Source organism: Protopterus annectens, chromosome 2.part1 (genome assembly GCF_019279795.1).
Source record: "Protopterus annectens isolate FY-2018-M chromosome 2.part1, PAN1.0, whole genome shotgun sequence".
Lineage (NCBI taxonomy): Eukaryota > Metazoa > Chordata > Ceratodontiformes > Protopteridae > Protopterus > Protopterus annectens.
Window position 1 is genome coordinate 699426133 of NC_056729.1, and position 17600 is coordinate 699443732.

General features: G+C 44.4%; 1 protein-coding gene across 1 annotated transcript in view; it reads left to right on the forward strand.

The window, feature by feature from the left end:
• The window catches only part of RBM46 (RNA binding motif protein 46), a 768536-nt gene extending 753444 nt beyond the window's left edge, over positions 1–15092 (forward strand). Inside the window, exon 4 of the mRNA XM_044063499.1 lies at positions 14062–15092. Within this exon, the coding sequence (XP_043919434.1) occupies positions 14062–14264 (203 nt within the window). The 3' untranslated portion in view covers positions 14265–15092. The remainder of the gene's footprint in view (positions 1–14061) is intronic.
• Positions 15093–17600: the final 2508 nt, after the last annotated feature.

Consider the following 17600-nt stretch of genomic DNA (forward strand, 5'->3'; position numbering starts at 1 on the left):
TATACTTCTTGTCTTCTTGAAATACTGTGCCATTGTTGTCAATTAGACTTCTTAAAATATAGAACCCATATATTAGTATGCTTGACCCTGTAGTTGTGTTCTCACTATTAAATGGAATTGTGGTATTTATAATGGGAAACATCAGTAGTGATATAACCAGCATGCTTGCTGTGCCGAGATACAACCAATAGCAATGTCAGAAAATTGAAATCCCAACTAAACTACATAGATATTAATGACTTGATTTGTTGTGTTTCATACAGTACACATCAGATTTCTGAGTGAATTTTAATGAGGAATTACCCATTTTATCATAGGCCTGTACAGTTATAAATGTTAATGTGAAGGCATGCAGGGAGTCAACTGTGATGTATAGCAGTTTTAGATTTAGTGAAGGTATTTGATATTGCTTGTTTTTTTTTTGGGTTTTTTTTGTTTTTGTTTTTTTGTTTTTTACTTGTTCACGAATTTGTCATCTGGGTAGGAGGTTGGTCTTGTAGACCCTTTTCAACCACTACCCTGACCAGCTGTAGTCACTTTCAAAGTTCATTGAGTTATAATCATTATATTTATCATTAGATTAGGAAATGGACAGCACATTGATCTGACATGTTTACAGTTAATAGTCGAGAAGTATACGTCTGTGTTTGTGCACGTGTGTGTATGTATATAGATAGATTTATTTATATATATATATATATATATATATATATATATATATATATATATATATATATATATATATATATATATATATATTTATAGTACTTGCGTATTATTGCAACCAGATTTTCGCGGTAATAGCACTTGCTTCCCGATCATGGCAAATGTTCGTTAATGTTGTTAAAATGTAATATAGTGTGTTTTCTTGTAACAGTACACCTTATTTTCAGTGGAATCGCTGCATGTGCAGAGTTAATGTTGCTGGAGGCAGTAATAAATAGTGTGGTGGATTTGATCTATTCTCCAAGTTTCTGCAGTCATGAGAGTTCTTTTTAAATATGTTAAGGGAGTTTGGGAAAATGTTTAAGATGTGTGATAATGTTCCTGACTATTTAGTCTTTATTCTATGAAAGGTAGTTCTTTGATTTAAGCATTCGAACAGTACTGTAGTCAGTTTGTTTTTTGACTGTGTTGCTGCCAAGTATAAGAACGCACACAAATGCGCACACACAAAACACACACACAGATATATATCTACAACAATTTGAAATAGTTGCCGAAAGATTGGAAGTCTGAGATGCTATTTCTCGGAATATTCCCTATTCTCCAAGGTATAGTGATTTCGGAGTTGCTATATATATATATATATATATATGTATATTATAAGTTTGGGGGGTTTGCCACACCACAAGGGGGTGCTGGAGGGGCTGCCTCCTCCCAAAAATAAGATGTTAAGTTGTCAAACTCACCTTTATTCTTGCTGGATGGGTTCGGAGCCGATCCTCAGCTCCGACTCGGCACTTGCTAAGCTCGAGAGCTAATTTTACCAGCTCAAGGCAACCCTATATCCCATGATGCAAGGCGTGACTACCCAGATCTCGTTTGCCGCTTCGTGAAGAGGTCTTCTTTTACCAGCTCAGGTAGTGTTTTTGTGATTTAACTTTCTACAGTTAAAAATCTTCCCTTTTTCCAGCCTTTTTTTTCTCAGTATTAGAGTTAGTCTTTCTATAGCTATCTCCTTAACCCTATACTCCCTCAACCTAATAGGTTTAGTTATTTTCCCCTTCAGGCCTTAAGCCTCCCTTTCCTTAATTCCTGTCAGGGTGTTTGAGTGTTGTACTTAGTCCCCCCCCCCCTTCTTCTTAAGTTAACTGTGTGGGTGAACTTTGTGTGTGTGTGTTTGTGCACTGGGCATAATTATGTCCAAAGAATCGAAGGTCTCAGGCTTCAAGAAGTGTGACTCGTGCTGTCAGAATATGTCTCTGACAGACGGTCACACTTCTTGCGTTTACTGCCTGGGACCTCTACACCTGTAGGACTCCTGTGCCATTTGTCATTCTTTTAGCCACAGAGTCCTGCAGGAACGTAGGAATAAATTAATCCTACGAGGCTTATTGAAGCCGGAGAGCTCCCCGACCAAGACCGGGTCGGGGAAGCCCTCTAAGCCATCTAAACCCCAGGCTTTGAGTTCGAAGCCTTCGGCTGTGGCTCCGACTCCTTCGGAGTCTAGGTCGGCTCTGGCCGGAGCCGATCTTTCTCTCTTAGAGGCGGTGGTATCGGTGCAGGCCGGCTCCGATACACCTGCATCGAAGTCGATGTCGGCTCCGGCTGGAGCCGACATTTCCATGTCCCAGACTGGAGCCGATAAGTTATCGGCTCCGACTGGAACCGAGGGGTCTTCGGCTCCGATGGCTCCGACTAGGAAGAGATCTCGGTCTCCTTCCCTGGAGTCGATTCGCTCGGCTCCGGGATCTCTGCATTCGGAGCGGAGACATCGGAGCCGATCTTCTAGGTCTTCCAGGCTCTCTGACCACGACTTGGAGAGAGTGGTAGGCAGATTGCTGAAATCACAGGCACTGGCCCAGATGTTCCATAGCCCGTCTCAGCAGACGACCGCTATCACTCATCCCCCTGAATTTCCTCCTTCGACTCTCCTCCAGAGTTCGGAGCCGGAGCTTCTCGAAACCTTGACTGTTGGTGCGTCGGAGCTGATGCCACCCCTTTCGGCTCCTTCATCTTCGACTCCAATTTCCTCCACGACACCTTTCATGGAGGGATCCGGTCGTCGTGACTCCCGCGTCGGTTCCGAGGGGGCGAGTGGCATCGGACCCTTGTCCGGCCCCGTTCTCCCTCTCGGAGCTTCGGCGTTGGTGAGTTCGGCACCGACATCGGCCTCGGAGCCTTCTCTTTCGGCGGGGCCGGGAGTTCCTGTTTCTTCGGAGCAGGAGCTCTCTGGCCTCCCTGGAAGGGGAGCCTTTGAGGTGATGAGCGTTCTAGCCCCTCAGCTGAGTCAACAGTCAGTTCCATTAGCTCCCCCCTCCTCGGTGCCTGCTGATATCTCTTCCCACTCTCTTGCTCCCAGACCCAGAGATCCATCGCCCCAGGTTTCCCCACTGGGAAGAACTTCCTCTTCCGAGGTTTCTCCTGATCCTTCGGGGGAACCCCCGCGTAAGAGGACGTGCAAGAGGAAGCACATAGACTCCCCTGAGTCTACAACATCTGATACTGACTTAGATGAGTCAGAGGGATCCCCAAGGTCCCCCTCTGAGAATGTCTCCTTTTCAGACATCTTGGAACTCCTTAAACAGAGGGGGAACTGGCCTTCCATTAACCCCTCCGAGGATGAGTCAGTATACCTGGAGGCTTTTGGATCTCGACCTTCCACCTCCTGGGTGTCTCCGCCTTTCGACCCTCTCATGGAAGTGGTGGCTCAAGGGCGGGCGGCCCGAATTCTGTGGAACCAGTCCCTAGGAGGCCATCTAAATTTATCACGGCCCCGGTAGACAAGCAGTTTCTCACCAAGGGTGTCCCTGTTGATGCCATGGTGGTGGCAGCTGCCACCAAGAAGGAACTTGCCGATCCTTCTGTACCTGTCCATCCTCCTAACAAGGAGTCTAGGACCATGGATAGGTACGGTAAGCGGATTTTTTCCTCAGCGACCTTCACTATGCGCTCGCTGATTTATCTCTGTCACTTTACCCGGCTTCAGAGAGATATTCTCAAGGAACTAGGTGAGGTAGTACAGGATCTGTCAGCTGCCGGGGTTCAAGAAAAAATTACCTCGCAGCTGGGAATCCTAAATTCCTTAACAAACTCCTCCATGCGGCTCATTTCTTATGCGGCCGATGGAGCGAGTAGAGCCGCAGGCACAGGAGTGGCCCTTAGGCGTCAGTCCTGGATGCGGCTTTGCAACTTCGCAGATCCCTTTAAGGCGTCCTTCACAAATACTCCCTTCGACGGTTCGGCTTTGTTTGGACCTCAGGTGAAGGAAACATTGACCAGATGCGAGCAGGACGGCAAAACTCTTTCTGCCGTAGGAGTCCGTTTCTCCACCCCTTCAAGACCTTATCCTAAAGGTCAGAAGGGAGGGAAGATGTGGTTCCGTAAATCTCAGGGAGTCATGCCGGACGCACGTGGTCAGTTTACCCCCAGAGGCAGAGGGGGTAATAACAGACGCCCTAGGGGCAGAGGGGGTCCACAGAATCAGGGTAGCAGAGAGCCTCTCCCTGACAAACCCTTCCAGCATCCCTGAGGTGTTGCCCGACTGTCCACCCTTGGAGGCAGTCGGGGGAAGATTGTCGCTGTACCCAACAGCCTGGCTTTCCCTTTCTCAAGACATTTGGGTACAGTCGATCATATCCGAGGGTTACAAGATTCCCTTCGAAAACTATCCTGTTCCTCAGAAGGTATCCCTCCCAGATGTTGCACCCAGTCTAAGGGAGTTCTCAAAGTTGGAGGTATCAAAACTTCTAGCAAAAAGAGCCATCCAGCCAGTTCCAGCAGACCAATTAGGATCCGGGATCTACTCAAGATTCTTTTTGGTCCCCAAAAAAACGGGAGATTGGAGACCAATTCTAGACCTCAGCAGACTAAACAAGTTTGTCAAGAAGGCAAGATTCCGGATAGTCACGCTTCAGTCCATTTTACCCTTTTTGGGCAAGGACAACTGGATGTGCTCGGTAGACCTTCAGGATGCGTACTATCACATAAAAATTCACAGGCGCTCCAGAAGGTTTCTCCGCTTTCGGCTGGGGACCAGTCATTTTCAATTCAGAGCCCTGCCCTTTGGTCTCACTACAGCCCCCAGAGTGTTCACCAAATGCATGGCAGCGGTCACGGCTCACCTGAGACGTCAAGGATTCCAGGTGTTTCCGTATCTAGATGACTGGCTCCTCACGGCCACCACCAGGCATCAACTTCTCCAGGCCAGGGACTACACTCTTCATATGTGCAGCCAGTTAGGAATTTCCATAAACTTCGAAAAGTCCTCCTTGTTACCTTGCCAGTCTTTTACCTTTATAGGCACAGAACTAGACACTGTTGGGATGTCAGCAAGACTCACAGATCAAAGACTTCTGGACATCCAAAAATATGTTCAGATCATCCTACTCAGCAAAAAGATCAGGGCCAGGTTTGTCCTAAAGGTGCTAGGACTTATGGCGGCTGCCATCGTACTTCTTCCTTTGGCTCGCTTCCATATGCGGCTACTGCAATGGATGTTATTCACCCAGTGGTCCTTCCAGCAGCTTCCCATGCGCCATGAGATCATCGTGACACAATCTTGCAAGAGTCACCTGACCTGGTGGATGTCCTTCAAGAATGCAACTGCAGTCATAACATATGGGTTGTCCTGCCTCAGGCAGCCCTCGGTCGGCCGGATTCCAAAGTCTGGGTCCGGCGTCGGCCAGTGTCGCCTCTTCTCCGACGTCAGAACGGCTGGAGTATAAAGGCATCGGCCGACGCCATCTTCTCCAGTCTTTTTTGCCGCGCGGTGCCCGAAGCAGAAGCAGTTCGCAAGTGCCGGTCGGTCAGCTCCTGTGTTTTCAGTACCGAAGTCATCTAAAAGCTAAGTACCCCGTTGGGGAACATTTTTTCTTGCCTCAGCCGATGTCAGAACAAATTGAGAAAGTTAATAATTGTTTGTCTTGTGGTAAACAAATACCTCATAAGGACTTCCATTCTTACTGCCTTCCTTGCCTGGGCCCAGACCACGACGTCTCGGCCTGTGCTGCTCGTGCTTGCTTTAATAAGCGCACTCTCAGGCGCCGGGCAGAATTTGCCGAAGACTTTTTCGGTGAATCTTTCGCATATATCATGCCGTCGGATCAACCGACAACTCAATCTACCAAAAAACGAAAGGACCGGGACCGACATCCTCGGCCCGCGTCCACCACCGATGCTACTCCTAAACCCTCCGCTAGTGCTTCGGTCCCTTCGGAAGCAGTAATTCAACCGCTCCAGGCCGACGACACAGCGTTAGCACGTCCTTCTGTGTCGGAGACCTCTCCGGTGCCGGTTGTTGATTTTCCTCCGGAAACCGAAGTTCTGTATCTACCCGACACCATTCCTGTAGACAAGGTTACTCCTGCACGTGGGGCTGCAAGGCCTCCTGTATCCATGTCCATCAAGGCCTTTGCACGTGCTAAGACCGCCAGCCAGGCCAAGGCCCATCCTAAACCTGCTGCTCAGGCCCCTTCTTCTGATAAACAGATCATGTCTCTTGCTGCAGATCTTATTTCTCTTATCAGGGGGTCTCAGCCTCACCCAGACAGAGGTTCTCAGCCACCTACAGAGAAAAGGCCCAGAACTGAGCAGGCTAACAACCTCTCTTCAGATGAAGCCTCTGGGGATTCTGAGCATTCAGATACCCAAGAAGAATCCTTCCAGGCCTATGAGGACTCTGATGCTGAGGAATCAATTCCCTCTGCCTCCCCTTCTGAGGATTTCTCGTTTGGTGAAGTCCTGCACTCTATGAGGGAACATTTTAAATGGCAGGGTCAGGAATTCTCTGATTCCAGGAAAAGGCTACGTACCTTCCTCAAGCTTCCCCAGCACAGACCTTTAGCTATTCCTCCAGTTATTGATGTTTTGGATGATGTTTTCTCTGACTCCAGTGCTAACCCTGATTCTCTCCCCACTGCCCCTGTCAAGCCAGACAGATATTATAGGGTCCCTGACACTCACAAGCATCTTTTTAAGGCCCACTCTGTGGATCTAGAAACTATTTCACAGGGCCCCAAGGGAGCGGCTACTTCCACTGACAAGAATCCACTGCCAGCGGATAGGGAAGCTAGGTCCCTGGAGAGATGGGGTAGAAAAGTTTATACCTCTACCACCCTAGCCATGAGGTCACTTAACTGCCTTTTTCATATGTTTCAGTACCAGGATTTTTTACTGGATGATTTACAGAAAAAGCTAGCCTCTCCTGAGCCTATTGATAGAAAAGCATTGCAGGATCATATACATAACACTCAGCAGGTTAACAATCATTTTCTTCAGTGTGGTTATGATGCATTGGAGGCTTCATGTAGGGCAGCTATGACTGGGGCTGTGATACGTAGACATGCTTGGTTAAAAGATCAGCCATTGCCAGACCATGTTAAAGTAAAGTTACTTGATGCACCTCTGGAAAAACAGAAGCTTTTTGGTGCTAATGCACAAGATGTGTTGAAATCCATTGAGGAAAAAGCTAAGTCAGTACAGACAGTCAAGGATTTCCTCCAGGTTCAGCCACCCAGATTCAGCAGAAACTGGCCTTCAAAGAATTGGTCCTTCCCAGACACTGACAAATTTCAAAGGGGAAAAAACAGGCGTGCCCGAGGTAGAGGGCAATACCGAGGATCCTACAGGGGCCGCCAATGGCAACCTCCAAATCAAAGAAGTGGCGCAGGCAGCCCAGCTGCACCACAAGGACAATCACAATGACTTGACTTTCATACCGCCTACAAAGGCTCAAAGAGAAGCACCTTTGGGCGGAAAATTATCCTTATTCTCAAAAACTGGCATATCTTAACCAAGGACAACTGGATTCTGGATTTAATAGACAAGGGTTACAGATTCCACTTCCATACTTTACCAATAAGACAAGGCATGCCAAACCTGCCACATCATCAAAGGGCAGAGGCACTCACTCAAGTTTCAAAGCTGTTAAGTATAAAAGCAATAGAAAGGGTTCCTCCTCAGGAACAAGGCCAGGGATTTTATTCAAGACTGTTCCTTGTTCCAAGAAAAGAAAACAAATAGAGGCCTATACTGGACTTGTCTACTCTAAATACTTTTCTCATTGTGCCAAAGTTCAAAATGCTGACTTTGCAGCAGCTCCTTCCCATGCTGGGCAAGGGGTCTTGGCTGGTCACTCTGGACCTCAAGGAGGCATACCTGCATGTCACAATCAGACAAAGCTGCAGAAGATACCTCAAATTTCTTGCAGGGACAGAGCATTATCAATTCTCAGCATTGCCGTTTGGCTTACCTACTGCGCCCGGAGTGTTCACGAAATGCCTGGCATCAGTAGTGGCACACTGCAGACTCCAGGGGATTCAAATATACCCCTACCTGGACGACTGCCTCATACAAGCAGACAACAAACAAGCCTTAATAGCAAACTTGGACTATGTCATTCAACTACTGCAGGCCTTGGGATACACGGTCAACATTCAGAAATCAAGACTACTGCCATCCCAACAGATTATTTTCCTAGGAGCCAAACTGGACACAGAAACTCAAATGGCCTACCTCACAGAGGAAAAACAACAGCAGTTACCAGAGTACTTCAGAGGCCTAGCAAAGCTCTCCCAGCTGACTGCAAGGAAAATCCTGCAGGCCCTGGGGTTCATGGCATCTTGCATTCTTCTGATACCTTTGGCAAGACTTCATATGAGAAAGCTGCAATGGTACTTAAAAAGCTTATGGTCCCAACACAGCCAAAGCCTAGAGGACGTAATCCCACTCATTCCATGTCTGCAAAAAGAATTTTTGTGGTGGGCTTAGGCAAGTCAGTTAAACAAAGGCATGTCTTTCAACAGACCTCAAGCAGGTCAAATGATTACAACAGACGCCTCAGATCATGGATGGGGGGCGCACATGGAGGGCAGATGCATTCAAGGTCTATGGACACCAAGGGAAAGACATCTGCACATAAACCAAAAAGAGATGTTGGCAGTGATACATGCAATCGAGACTTTCGAAAAATCACTACAACAAGGACATTTGCTAATAAGGACAGACAACACCACTGTCATGTGGTATATAAACAAGCAGGGAGGCACTCATTCTTATCCCCTCTGCAGACTAACATTGATTCTCTGGGAAAAATCCCTGAGTCTGAAGATACATTTGCAATCCCAGTTTGTGCCAGGCAAGGACAATGTACTGGCGGACAAGCTGAGCAGAAATTTCTTGGATCCACACGAATGGATGCTGCATCCTCACATTTTCTCACAAATAACAAAGACATGGGGAAGACCGGACGTAGATCTCTTTGCTTCTCACATGAATCATCACCTGGAAAAGTTCTGCACAAGGACCCACCATCCTCTAGCCTGGAAAACAGATGCTCTCCCCTTCAGCTGGAATTCCCTAAAAATTTATGCATTCCCTCCTCTACCTCTGCTGACCAAGGTGATACTGAAGATCAAAGCAGAACAACCAACAGGCATTTTGATAGCTCCAGACTGGCCAAGGCAACACTGGTACCCATTGCTGTTGAGCATAACTCGGACCAAACCATGGCCTCTGCCCCTATGGCCCCTGCTTCTAACACAACACAATTACAGGACTGTCCATCAAAACCTGAAAACATTGCATCTGACAGCCTGGAGGTTACCATGACTCCTTCCGCTATCTCTCTTTCCAAAAAAGTTCAAGAGATCTTACTGGAAGCACGCAGACCTTCCACCAGAAAAACCTATTCAGCCAAGTGGAAGAGATTCAGCATCAGGAATGCCAACAGGGGTCCGGATACAACATTACTGAGTATACCTCAGATATTGGAATACTTGGCAGAAATGTTTCATACTGGACTCTCATATTCTTCTATAAAAATTCACGCCTCAGCAATCTCAGCAAAATACAATTGTGATCCACCAGTGTTTTCACATCCTTTGCTAAGACAGTTCCTAAGAGGGATAAAGAATATCAAACCTCCCAGAAAACAGCCAGTACCTGCATGGGACCTCAATTTCGTTTTGGAAAAATTAACTCTTCCTCCATTTGAGCCAGCAGCAACTTCAGAAATGCAATTTCTATCATGGAAAACGTTTTTTCTATTGGCAGTCACATCTGCAAGAAGAGTCTCGGAGATACAGGCACTCATGGCAGTACCTCCCTTCCTCATTTTTCATCAGGACAGAGTTTCTCTAAGAACCAATCCTACATTCATGCCAAAAGTAATTTCCAGGGTGTCTCTAAATCAAGCTACTCACCTGCCTACTTTCTTCCCCAATCCTCAAAAGGGGGGGGGGAAACTGCTGCATACTTTGGACATACACAGACAACTATGCTACTACTTGGACAGAACTAAGGCCACCAGAAAATCTGACCAACTGTTTGTAGCCTATGCTGCTGGAGTAGAAGGAAAAGCAATCTCCAAACAAACAATTTCAAAATGGATTGGACACTGCATCAGATTCTGCTATTCTTTCCATGGAAAAGGTGTGCCAGCCAATATTAGGCTGCATTCCACCAGAGCTATAGCCACATCCACAGCTTTCCTAAGAGGAGTGGCTACAAAGGACATTCTAGAGGCTACTACATGGAGCTCCGTGCATACATTTACCAAGCACTACAACCTGCCCTTATACTCCAGATCCCGAGCAGGCTTTGCTTCGGCAGTCCTGCAGGGCATTTTAGCTACACCATCCTTTCTTAGTTCCATCCACCCCCAGCTTGGCTATGGTATTCAACCCATATGTTATGACTGCAGTTGCATTCTTGAAGGACATAATACAGTTTTGTACCTACCATAAATGTTGATGTCCGATAGATATGCAACTGCAGTCGGATTTTACCACCCTCCTACCCCTCTGCAACTTTCTTTATGGGTCCACTACCCCTATTCCTATTAGCTGGGGGTATCTCCTATGGTGTATCTGTTTATTACTGTTGTACATGTCTGGAATTGTTTATCCATTCACCAAATTTAGCCTTCCTAGGAGGGCACCTGGCATCTGGGGCAAGAAACACTGAAGAAGATGGCGTTGGCCGATGCCTTTATACTCCAGCCATTCTGACGTCGGAGAGGAGGCGACACCGGCCGACGCCAGACCCAGACTTTGGAATCCGGCCGACCGAGGGCTGCCTGAGGCAGGACAACCCATATGTTATGACTGCAGTTGCATATCTATCAGACATCTACATTTATGGTAGGTACAAAACTGTACTATTTCTTCCTCTCAAGTCCTCCAGGGCAGACCGTTTGTTCCCCCGGCCCCGGTTGCCACAGTCACATCGGATGCCTACCTGATCGGGGGGCATTATCAGGGCAGGATGGTCCATGGCACTTGGCAACCCTTCGAATACCATCTGCACATAAATGTCCTAGAGATGAGAGCAGTGCTTTTAACGTTGCAAGCCCTCAACGACTTTCTTCCTTTAGGAACTATTGCAGTTCAGACGGACAACATGTCCGTAGTATGGTACATCAACAAACAGGGCGGGACCAAGTCCTATCCACTGTGTCTAGAAGCTCTCAGACTTTGGCAGTGGGCAATCTCCTCTCATCGGTTTCTGATAGCAACGCACATCCCCGGGAAATCCAACTTCATTGCGGACAGATTGAGCAGAGCTATTCTCATGCCTCACGAGTGGTCTCTCAAACAATCAGTAGTGGAAGGGAGATTTTTCAGAAGTGGGGCTTCCCTTGCTGCGACCTTTTTGCTACACCCCAAAACAGCAAATGCCCAGACTTCTTCTCCCTCTTTCCACTCCCAGGCCAACCCCCCAGAGACACTCTAACCCAGGTTTGGCCCCGGGGACTTCTTTATGCTTTTCCTCCATTCCCCTTGATACCTCAAGTCATTCAGAAAGCTACCGTTTTGAGAGCCAAGTTGATTCTCATTGCCCCTTACTGGCCTCGACAAATTTGGTTCCCGTTCCTTCATCACCATCTATTGGTACAGCCTTGGCGTCTGGACCCAGTTCCAGATCTTTTGACCCACCAGTCGGGTCATCTGCACCTCCACTTCCTTCATTAGCCAGGCTTCCTATGATTTCTAATCCTGTACGGGATATCATAGTAGCTTCTCTAAAGTCCTCTACCAGAAAGATTTATGCTAGTAAGTGGCAGCGTTTTTCCTTCTGGGCAAAGTCAAGAGACATAGACCCCTTTACTGCCCCAGTTCAGTCAGTTTTGGACTTCTTAGCTGAGATTTTTCAGTCGGGTTCTTCTTCTTCGACAGTCAAAGTCCAGCTGGCAGCAATCTCAAATTTTCATGTTGGCTTAGCGGACCAGAACATAATGTCTCACAAGCTTTGTAAAGCCTTTCTCAGGGGTATCTTTCTACTAAAGCCCCCAATTAAAGATCCTCCTCCGCAATGGGACCTGAATTTAGTGCTGACATCCCTAATTCTTCCCCCCTTCGAACCGGCTGCTGCATGCTCTTTAAAATTTCTCTCTTGGAAGACAATTTTTCTGGTGGCTATTACTTCAGCTAGGAGAGTGTCTGAACTTCATGCTCTCTGTGTTCAACCTCCCTACTTGGTTTTCCACAAGGATAGAGTATTTCTAAGAACAAATCCATCCTTTTTGCCCAAGGTGGCTTCCCAGACGAATCTTAACCAGTCTATTGATCTTCCAGTATTTTTCCCGAATTATTCGGACAGAGCGGAACAGAAACTGCATTATTTGGATGTTCATCGCCAGCTCAGATACTACTTGGATAGAACTAAACAATTCAGAAAATCTGATCAGCTTTTTCTTTCTTATGCAGAAAACAGAAAAGGTCTCCCGGTCTCCAAGGTGACCTTATCGAAATGGCTCTCTTCCACTATTTCCCATGTTTATCTCCTTAGGGGCAAAGAATTGCCCTCTAAACCTAAGGCACATTCTACTAGAGGCCTAGCCACATCTACAGCCTTTCAGGCTAGGCTACCTATTGACACCATTTGTGCAGCAGCCACTTGGGCCACGCCTCATACCTTTGTCTCACATTACAAATTGGACTTGGCCTCCAGAGACAGAGCTAGGTTTGGTTCCACAGTTCTCAAGAGTCTGTTCCATTGAGCCACCCAGGATAGAGGTGCTAGGGACGCTGTCCCATCCAGCAAGAATGAAGGCGAGTTTGACAACTTAACATTAAGAAGTTATGTACCTACCATAACGTTCCATGTTAGTTGTCTTCTCTCGCTTCCTTCCTTGCGCCCCTCCCTCCTTTCCCCTAGCCTGGACAGACCTTGAAGTTGTACTCTTCTCTGGGGACGTGTTTATTCTTCCTATGTACCTAGTTGTGAGTGGTCACTAGTTTTACTAGTTCCCCTGTGTTGTGTTTACACATTTGGTTACTTTCTTCTCCTTCTGTTGGAAGAAGATAATGGGCATATTTCTATAGCTACCAAACGAGATCTGGGTAGTCACGCCTTGCATCATGGGATATAGGGTTGCCTCGAGCTGGTAAAATTAGCTCTCGAGCTTAGCAAGTGCCGAGTCGGAGCCGAGGATCGGCTCCGAACCCATCCAGCAAGAAAGAAGGCGAGAGAAGACAGCTAACATGGAACGTTATGGTAGGTACATAACTTCTTATTTTAAAGAGAAGGGCATTTTTTTTTTAGATTTGCTCTTCTCCTCTGTTTTCAATCTTCTTTTTTCCAGCTTATTTGCACTTTGCATTTCGAGTACCAGCATTTCAGAAGGGTGATATATATATATATATATATATATATATATATATATATATATATATATATATATATATATATATATATATATATATATATATATATATATATATATATATATATATATACATATACATATATTGATAGATAGATATTTGTAAGTCCCTGCCATAAGATCAGATTGCCATAATATCCAATGGCAATACATCAAAATGGCTTAGCATCAAGAAGCTAGTATTTCTTGGGATTGGGTGTTTGCCCCTTTCCCCAATGTTGCGTTGTTTCAGAGTTGGTATATATAATATGCAAGGGAGGGGGCTTGCCCGCTTGCAAATACACTGTTGTTTGTGTTACTGGCTATCTAACTCACAGTTGGATCGATGTGCTGTGCTTCAGTGTACTACCATTTGATATTACGGCACTTTGATCTTACAACATAGACCCAATCACACACGCGCGCCCGCGTACATACATGAGTGCATGTGTGTGTGTGTGTGTGGCATGTATTTGCAAGCATTTCAGTGTCAAGTGTTTACAAAGCAATGATATATACAGGTAATTTATTTGACATTTATGTAGATGTTAAAATTCAATTCCTTATTTGGTTGTAGCATGTTAAAGTATAAATTTAGGTTTATTTGAAAATGAAAATTTGAAAAGCAAAAGTACAGTTCTGAAAGCATTTGCATGTCATTGAGAAAGGGAATCATAATGACAGGTTTCTTCATTGCCTGGAACTTAGAAGTCTTCAGACCTTTTTTTTAGCATTTTTTTTTTATCTTGCAGACTACAGTTTTCGTCACAGCAATTCAGCAAATAGCCTGCCTTCTGTTGGAGCGGCACTTTCTTCTACTGCTTCCAGCTTACTACAGTGCACATCAAGACCATACTCTTATCCAACATACTCTTTAGCACCAGCATTGTCTTTGGCTAATGGTAGCCACATTGGACAGCACTTGTACATCCCCAGTCAGGCCTCTTTCTACTAATTACTTATATGTATAAAATATAATTAAAAGTTTTTATAATTATTATGGATTTCAGTTTAGTAACATAAAAGGTATTTATTACATTAACAACTTTTATTGTGCTAGTTGTTACTTATTAATTTTTCTGTGTTGCAGAGTGTGTCACTTGCTATATTGTTTCTGATTTTGTTTGTCATGTAGAATACTTTGTAAAAGGAAGAAAAAAAGGCTTCTTGTAATGCCATGTATCATGCAGCTGATTCATTGTTCATTGTGCTTAAAGAAATGGTACTCTGCTCAGAACAAACAGGAGAGTTTAAAAGTAGCTGGATATTGCCTTTTGTATAATTCTTTCTTATGTTTAACTTTAAAAACATCATATTTTTTATTCATTGTTAGTTGTTTGCTTTGTGGAACCATACTGTTCCTGATAGGTGATGTATGTTGTGTTTCAGCTCTTCTTTGCACCATAGTGTTCGCTGTCTGGCTTTGAGACCATACAGAGTGGCACAACACAACAGACAGAGGAGGGCTGGGTAGGGAACGAGGAAATGCGGGTGCCATTTTCTCATGCAGTATGAGGAGCTATTGGATTTGCACTCCAGAGTGGCTGACAGGCACTCAGTAGGTAATATATTCATGTCGGTCTGCCAGCCACACTCATACATGTGGACAGCTTGCTTATGGACAGTTGTTGGAAAAAAAGAAGTTGATACTTGGAATGAACCTACAGAAGGTGTTTTTTTCAAGGATCCTACCACACACACACACACACACACACACACACACACACACACTGGATTCCAGTGCAAGTACATGTACCTGAATATATATATATGTGTGTGTGTGTGTGTGTCTCTCTCTATATATATATATATATATATGTGTGTATATATATATATATATATATATATATATATATATGTATGTGTGTATGTGTGTGTGTGTATATATACATATATATATATAAAATATATATATATATATATGTATAGCTTTATGTATGTATGTATATATATATATATATATATATATATATATATATATATATATATAAATATACACATACACATATACAGTCATAAAGCCATGCAGCCCAGGGGGCAGAAGAAACACCTATGTGGTGTCATGACTTCAGACTTGGTATAAAGGTAGTGCTGCATTCATATGGAAATTAGGCAGATGGTCCTGTTCAAGTTGGTTGTTGGAAAGCATTTCAGCAATGGACTGTTTTGAACTTAGGTAGAAGGATAGAGGCATTAGAGAGGGTTGCATCCCCACAGCCAAGGTGGTTGTACAGTGCAGAACAGAGATCAAAGGAGAGGTAGTAGTAAAGAGCCAACATGTTTATTCTTGACACAGAGGTTCTGGCTTTTGCATGGTGTAAGGTCATTAGTTCTATACTTAAATGGCGTCTACCCTTGATAACTGTTCCCAGCCTGTATTCTTGTTTGGATACAAGTTGACATCCCAACAATGTGTGGGCAGCAAAACCAGGCCAGCCTTGATAATGAGTGATCAGTGATACTTAACAGGGATGTGATTATCAGTACTGTAACTGGCTGGTTTCTTGTGGGTACAGTAAGCAAAGGGGCATTCATGGGCGTTAGAGCAGGACAGTATGATAGGGCAAGTGTAGTGACAGTACATTCTAGTGTAATAGGCAGCATTTTGACATACTGTGTACTGTAGGGTCTAGAAGAGGAAATTAGGGCCATCTGTAGCACATAACTGTTGTGATTGGTGCTATGTGTCACTTTCTTACTTGTTGCACAGTATCAGGGCACATTCTTTCATCTGTGAACAGTTACCTGTAGTATAGTTGCACAGTTCCAGGGCACACCCTGTCATTTGTACAGTTGCCTGTGATTTGCATACTGACACAATAGGAAGAAGTAATACTTTTTTTTTTTGTATCCTGTTCCCTTGGACTGCAACTGCAAGGAAAAGCATTGTAGAGATAGAAAGGCGTGGCTGACATTGATTTGCTTCTGCATGCAACTGTAGCCTGCATGTGTTAGTGCCTGAATTCACACACACACACACAAAATACCCTTAGTGTCATAAATTGCACTTCCTCAAGTGTGTATATTTGATTTAATAGATGTAGAAATGAGCATGAGTTGTATTAGTTGGGATCTATATCGCATCACCCCCCCACACACACACTTTTCCCATTTTGTACATTAGATTGGGGTGTCACATCAACTGTGACTAAGTAACCTAGAACCAATATTTAAACCTTCAGGTGGCTAGCCCTGATGCAGTTGTTCTTCCATACTGCATGCACACACTAACACCTGCTGACAATTTAGTCTCTGATCCACTTATAACTGCAGTTGAATACATACAAAGTGTTTCTTTTAAAGAATTATTGAGACCACTGGGTATACCCTACAGATGTCTGTTTACTTTATATCCAAAGATGGTATTGATCCAAGTGTAAATATTGATGAATAATGTTTATTAATTCTAATAGAATACAAAGGAGCTAATTCAAAATTGTGCCTCTATGCCTTCTGCTTTTTAAGAATGTATAACAGTTTAACATCTACGTTTATAATTAAAGGCTAAGTGCTGTTTTTTAATTAATAATTAGAGTGTTAACCACATATTTTATGCCATATGTTGTCCCAGGATTGTTGCATGTTTTCAAAAAAGTGGCTTGTATGTGCATTTTCCTGTTTGTCCCTTAGCTAGCATGTGGGAAGCTAGTGACTTACTTTTATGTATTTTCACAGAAACAATCCTACCATTTTTTGCATCAGTGCTGCTCATTATATTATTGATTTCTTCTACTGTCAAACATTGATGCCTTCTGTCATTACCTTGGCACAGCCCCTGCAAATCTCAATCAGCACTTCTGCTGCTATACCTGCGTGTGAATTGCATGCTCCTCAATGTGTGTGTGTGTTTTTGAGTGATATCAAAATTTGTTAGCCAAAGACATTCAGTCATTTCTATATTATTTACTTGTCAGATGGGATTCACAGCCGTGTAATCCTGGTACAGTCATAATGAGTAAGTCATTTGTGCCTTGCTGTTCTGTGCAATCTCTAGTGGGATGGGTGTATCCATATCATAAAGCAAACACCTTGATAAATTTTGCATAGTACACTGAGAAGTAAGATACTTAGGCTTCACTGCACCAAAAAGATGTCATAGCAGAATTCTGGAGACGATTACTCTATGCTGTATTGTGATTACTGTGAAGTCTGAAAAAATGGCATAGCATTAGGGCTAGCAGTACACCATAATATTGTAGCACATAGCTTAACTGCTATTTCTTCAAAGCAGTGCAGTCCCCTTTCCTGTGTAAATTATGTTGGTTTCTGCAGTTTGTCAAGAGTGATGCTT